The sequence below is a fragment of the Theobroma cacao genome, chromosome 9, assembly GCF_053813885.1.
Source record: "Theobroma cacao isolate CCN51 chromosome 9, ASM5381388v1, whole genome shotgun sequence".
NCBI lineage: Eukaryota > Viridiplantae > Streptophyta > Magnoliopsida > Malvales > Malvaceae > Theobroma > Theobroma cacao.
In genome coordinates, this window is record NC_142647.1 from 31,598,820 (window position 1) to 31,605,446 (window position 6,627).

The 6,627-nt window shown below is 34.4% G+C and overlaps 1 protein-coding gene across 1 annotated transcript; it reads right to left on the bottom strand.

The window, feature by feature from the left end:
* Positions 1-2,217: 2,217 nt before the first annotated feature.
* LOC18589162 (cold-responsive protein kinase 1-like) lies at positions 2,218-5,897 on the bottom strand. Its single transcript, XM_088809694.1, has 6 exons — positions 5,693-5,897; positions 5,477-5,607; positions 4,683-4,896; positions 3,571-3,802; positions 2,901-3,051; positions 2,218-2,767 (listed from the first exon to the last, which is right to left on the bottom strand). Exons 1-6 carry the CDS (start codon positions 5,895-5,897, stop codon positions 2,432-2,434), a joined length of 1,269 nt encoding a protein of 422 aa, XP_088665820.1. The 3' UTR covers positions 2,218-2,431.
* Between the last annotated feature and the right edge of the window lie 730 nt (positions 5,898-6,627).

Genomic DNA, 6,627 nt, shown 5'->3' on the forward strand with positions numbered 1-6,627 from the left:
CATGCACCTCATGTTTATTGTTATGTGAATGCTATTCTTTATATGGTTGTTTATTGTTATGCCAAAATTTTCATTATATATACATATATGGCATAATGTTCTTGGTTGCTCATTGCTTTATTCCTATTATTGCTTATCACTTGATTTTCTTGCATATTTTACTGTTCTCAATGCTTATACACTTGATGATGATTTTCATTAACCTTTGGTTTTTGAGCTTTAAAATTGTTAACATTCACACTTTGATACCTTTTTTATATAACAAAAAAGGGGAGAAGGTTGATGAGCACATTTGCATGTTCTTATATATTCACCTATAGCCAAAACTTTGTGAAAGTTGAAACTTTATGAAAATATATGCATTTGTTGAGGGGGTGAAATATCTTTGAAAAACCATCTCAAAACTTTCTTCTCAATTGATCTTGAATTTTTCAAAACAAGGGCTTATAAGCTAATTGATTTAGGGGGAGTTTTTCAAATGCAAACTATGCTCAAGGATTTTTTTCATATCAAAAAGGGGGAGATTGTTAGTCTTGAAAATGAATTATATTTTGATTTGACAAAATTGCATTAATTAAAGCTTGATCACAAGCAATTGAAATAATTTTATTCATTGTTTTAATCCCCTAAGGTCTTAAAAAGTGTTTGACAAGTCCTTTTATATGTTGATGAAATCTAAAAGAGATCAAACTTTGAGTTTTCAGCTAAAGGAAACCAAGAGCAAACATTCAAATTGATTTAGGATCTACTATACTTTTCCATACTCGATCCTATATGCACAAATGAAGAGAAAATAAGGGATGCCTTCAGTTTAGGATCGATTATGCACTTTGAAACCTGATTTTGAGGCCGAAAGCTAGAAAAAAAATTAAAGGAAGCTTAAGAGTATCAACTCTAGACAAGTCATACTTAATCCTAGAAGGAAGAAAAAAGGCCAAAGAGCCCATGGAAGCTTAAAGGACAACTTTCACATTACCATACTCGATCCTAGAGCAAGAGAAGAAGAAATGATGCAAGCATTGGGTTGAGGATTGATTCCCACTTTAAAAACTCGATCTTCAAAGCACAAATTCAAAGAAATTCAAATTCAGGATCGACTTCCCTTCTCCATATTCAATTCTAGAGACGTGGTTGGCATGCATTTAAGCTATCTTCTAATCCAACTTGTCTCTAACAGCTCTAAATTGTTGAAAAGGTATAAACGACAGCTTCCCACTTTATTTGCAGCAAGAGAAGACTTTGAACTTCACTCCAAGATTTGAGAAAAACCTCAACGTCACTTACTCTGCTCATTTACCTCATTTAAGTCTTGCCTTCAAAAGCATTTAAAGCTTTCATTGATTATCTTGAGCTAATATTCTAAAATTTATTGTACCTATTCTCTTTCAAGCTTGAACACTTAGCTTATCATCCTTTAAGAGATATTTATTGCTATTCTCTTGTTGTAAACACTCTTGTAAAGGTTCTAACTTAACCTTGAAAGTTAGTATGGGTTATGCTTGCTTCCGTCAAAAAGTATTGTGTGGATTATGCTTGCTCTTATAAAAAGGTATTGTGAGGGTTATGCTTGAGCTTGGAAAAAGGCATTGTAAAGGTTATACTTGAGCCTTAAAAAATATTTTTCATATTAAATGTAACATTCTTTAGTGAGTTAAGGGAAATGATGTAAGCAAGGAGGTCGACCTTCTATAAAAATTCTTGTGTGTTTGTTCTTAGTTTGCTTTAGTTTTTATTGTTGCAATTTAACTCAAGAAAATCAATTTCTCTACTGCAAACTTATTTCAAGAAAACCAATTCCTTTGTCTCAACTCAAGTGGTGAAACTTATTTCAAAGAAATTTAATTTTTACCAAGTTCACAAAGATTTTTCAAAAAGCCGAATTTACCCCCTTCTTAGTCTTGTTCATATTGTGCTTACTACACTAATAAACAGTTACAATCTATGTATCATTTAAACTATGTACATTCAAATGTAATTCTCACTTTTTGTTTGTATTCTTAATTTCTTATATACAATATGTATATGCTATTGATTAGGTAATAAGATGTGACCTGCAATCAACGAAATAAACTATTCACAAAAATGGTATCCTTTTGTGCAGCCAACCTTTGTTGGAAATGAACGACATGTCATTAATACAGGGTAATTAGGAAAAATTCTGTGAATAATGACAGCTGCCATCAACAGCCTTTTACGGGAATGTAATTTCCCATGGTAGCGCAGCTGCCAAAGAATGCACTATATATCCGACAAAACCCTTTCTACAAGTAACTTTAATTCGGTCCATGAATAATTTGATGGAAGTCACGTTACAAAACAAACATGAAAATGGAAAAACTATTATACAGGTGGTCTGCCTGGCCAGTCTCTCATGTCATCAGAATCCGAAAGAGAGGAAAGTTTTGCTTCATTCCTTGGTGTCCATAAATAATTAATGTGGCAGCTGAGATGATTGCGTAGACTGATCACTTTCTAGCGGGGAAGGGAAAGGCTCAGGCATAGTATCCCAGCTGCAAGACTGGCTTTCATTCTTCTTCTTTCGCCTTCGGTCCAAGAAGGTTGGTTTCATTGGTGTTCCGACCATTTCAACCGTGCAGGTTAACATAGTAACAATCTCAGACATGGGAGGTCTTAGGTTTGCATGAGGCTGAAGGCAGAAGAAGGCTACATTTATTGCCCGCAACACATCTTTCTCAAGCAACCCATCTTGTCTCATTCTCGGATCCACCAGATCAAGTACACGTGACCGCTCGTACAACTTCCATGCCTGGCAAGTCAAAGTTGGTTTTACAAACAATAATTAAGTAAGATGTTTGCCTCTTGGACATTGGAAATGCACAAAATTTAATTAATTCATATGATTTTTCTAAAGTAGTTATAATTAAAGATGCTTAGCATACATATTCCGGAAGGTACTGCATTTCTGATGGCAAAGTAAGATCGGTATTCTTCCTGCAGCTAATGATTTCCAGCACAAGAACTCCATAGCTATATGTGTCTGCTTTTTCAGACAATTCTCCCCTAATGGCATATTCAGGAGCTGTGTAACCTCTGAACAAAAGTCGGACGAATTAAGCAAAGGCACAGTTACAAACACACAATCATATTCACTCGACATGATGAATTCATTACCAATATATTATGCATACAAACACATCCATAATATATATTCAATCGGTTCAAAGATATTAATCAATGAATTATAAAAAATCAAGTCCAGAGATTTTCGAATAATTGAAGTTCTAAAAATTCAAGACTTTTAAAAAATCTAGTCCCCAAATTGAGAAAAATAAAATTTGTTCAATTTAAGATCAAGTTATCGAGATCCTTAATTTCGGCACAACAAAAGTATGAGAGAAATATTGTTTTATTTAAAAAATTTCAGAGATTATACTTCAGATTCTTGATGAACTAAATTTATTTGATTTTATTAGGTTCGAAATTGATGTGCAGAGTCTTGTTCTGGTTAAAATGAAAAGCTGATTTATAGTGACTAGAGCAGAAACTTCAAAGTGTGATCCAGTCAATGACCTGAAAATGGACTTGATGAGTTATAGGGAAAACGCTTACAAAGTTCCAGCAAATGTAGTGCTGAGGTAAGCTTCGTCCTCAGGAAAGAAGCGAGCCAGGCCAAAATCTCCAATCCTAGGTTGAAACTTGTCGTCAAGAAGAATGTTGCTTGCTTTGATATCTCTGTGAACAATCCTTAGATGCGAATCCTCATGCAGATACTGCAGCCCTCGAGCTATGCCTACTATTATCTGAAACCGAGTGTCCCAGTTCAAGAAGACATCACTTTTTCCTGCATCACCAGACATTAATTTGAAGTCAAATTACTATTATCTAAGATTAATTAATATATATATTTTAGGCATTAAAATATCTAATTCTGGCAAATTACTATTATCTAAGATTAATTAATATATATATTTTAGGCATTAAAATATCTAATTCTGGACTTAAAAAAAATACAAATAAGGCATGTTCTCCTTCCTAAAGTTTCCCAATCTTTGTCTTAAATTATGGACCAAAGTTTTCATTAAAAATGTATGATTTTTCAAGTGAATAATATTGGTCAAAGAAAGGTCAACCTTTTCCATAGTTCAAAAGCCCATGAATTTTAAATATTAGGGAAGGCATTGATGATCCCCTCTTTCACAAGATCCATCCTCTATGAAAGGGAATCATCCCGGACTATTGACTAGCATGAAGGGATCGATCCCCTCTTACATAGAACCTAAAATGCTCTTGCCAACCATGAACGGATTGATCCCCTTAAGGGTTGATCCTCTAGAGAGTTTCCAGATAGTAACCATCATATTTTTTGATTAATGACGGCTAGTTTCTATTCTAAACCAACCTCATAGGTTAAAAGGTCATTTTATTCATAAAAAGACACTCGTATTATATACTCATTAATCTTAAGAATTCAAGAGAAATTAGAAATTTAGTGCATTAATCACCCAACATTTTGGATGTAAAAAACAGTATCTTTTGAACGAAGTAAAGATAACCTAAGCTACAAGTAGAAGAGTGCTGAGCAGGTGTTTATATTCTTTTACATACATAATATTTCTGACAAACTGTACTAGCATTTATGACAGTAGAAAGCACATTTTTAATTAATATCAAGTTAATGTAAAAGCAGGAGAAAATAGAGAAATAGGGGTTAGTAATTCTACCATAAATGAGGCGATCCAAGCTACCATTCTCCATAAATTCATATACAAGCAGTCGTTGAGCCCCATCCGAGCAACATCCCAGTAGTCGAACCAAATTCTTGTGTTGGATACTTGTGATCATCCTCACCTCTGCAAGAAATTCTGATTCTCCTTGTTGGGATTTGTCACCAGACAGTCTTTTCACAGCAACCAATCTTCCATCTCGTAACTTTCCCTATCAAAAGTCAACCGGAAAAAGGTAAGGTTTTCCTATCGAAAGCCAAGGGATGTAGTATGCATGCATCCTATCTGAAAGCTGTAGAACATTTCAACTTAGGGTGCAAGATAACTGAAGCATTGTCCATAGAGTGCAACTAACCGTGTGTGCCTCCAATGAATTTGCAAACTTCAACTTGGGGATAAAAGATATATAGATGCATGGGAAATTAATTATCTATTTCAACTACACAATCCACTGGAAACATCATATGGAGCTAGTAGTATCTAACGGCGAATTTAGAATTTTAAATGAAAAATGACAGAGGGTGATTATAAAGATAATAATATTATATATATAATTTTATACCTATAATAATAAAAAATATTAAAATTGAAAGGTAGTAGCCGTCACCACATGTCACCCCTTGGCTGTGTCCCTAATAGTATCCTAAGTTCATATAGTTAAGGAGATACACTGACCTTGTCTATGATTTTTCCAAGGAAAAGAAAAATTCAGATTAGGAATGAATAATGGAGAGCATATATGCACATACATACAAAGACCCATAGTAAAAAGATGTGCTTCAGTCACTTACTTTGTAGACAGGCCCAAATCCACCTCTTCCAAGGAGATTATCAGGGTGAAAATTCTTGGTTGCCCTCTTTAATGTCTTGAAATCAAAATAGCTTATAGTTCGTAGGTTCCCACTAAAGAAATCTGGCGATGCTGCAAGAGACAAAAACTTTAACAGCTGATGATTTCCAAGGAATATAACACATTCTTTAAGTGTAATATTCATCAATTCTGTTACCAGCTGGGTGCCTTCGAGTCTTTGACACAAATCTCATCATCCTTGATGGCTTGATAATTTTCCAGTAGATTGCTATGATAATCAATAATACTATAAGCACAACAATCCCTCCAAGGAAAAAGAATAAGGAAGAAGACGCCATAGGAGACGAACTCCAAGTCTTTAGTTTAGATGAAGATGGAGATATCACTGCAGAAATAAACATTTGTATTAAACTACCATTAAAGCAAGGCAGGACAAAAGATTGAAGCATGATTCTATGCACCAATACATCCATTAGCTAAAGTCCACAAGCATATTCAAGAATGCTAGCTATGTATATAATCATATGTACTATTTCTTTTTCCTTCTGAAAGAACATGTTAAGTAAATCAAAGGTTTCAATGTTTATGTAACTTATCAATACAGAAGCTTGTAAAATGATCATTTCAAGGCTAACATGCTTTCTTAATTTAACAAGTACTGAGCTCAACCCAGCCAAGCCTTTACTGCTACACAGCATTCTTCACTATATATATATAAAGCATGACAAAATTCTTCACTACTCACTCTATCATCATTACTTCCTCATCATCTGCATCGGTAGTTCATACGCAGAGCAAACATATTCACTAACATTAGAAAGTAATGCAGCAGCAGGGCCCAGACAGTTGACCGGACATCATCCACAAACAAAACATATAACACTTTCTTAGTCTCAAGTATAGAGCATATGCATTTGACTCAGGCCATGGTAGGAACAAGCACAATGTAAGTTAACTTCTCGTGGTACCTATCATCAGAAGTCACAACCAACCAACTAATCAACCAGTCAAAAAGAAAAGAATGACAATTTATTAAAATACACCAAGGCAATGGCGGAACGAATAGGACTAACCCCAAGTGATCGAGGTCAAGTAAAGTCAAACTTTAACATGACAGCATATGAATGATAT

Bases quoted from the DNA above. Each gene is read 5' to 3' on its own strand.
- LOC18589162 (XM_088809694.1), bottom strand. From the start codon at position 5,897: ATGTTTATTTCTGCAGTGATATCTCCATCTTCATCTAAACTAAAGACT. The intron at 5,608-5,692 runs GTAACAGAATTG...TGTCTCTTGCAG, and splicing joins GACTCGAAGGCACCCAGCTG to CATCGCCAGATTTCTTTAGT. The intron at 3,803-4,682 runs GTAGAATTACTA...CTGGTGATGCAG, and splicing joins CTTGGATCGCCTCATTTATG to GAAAAAGTGATGTCTTCTTG.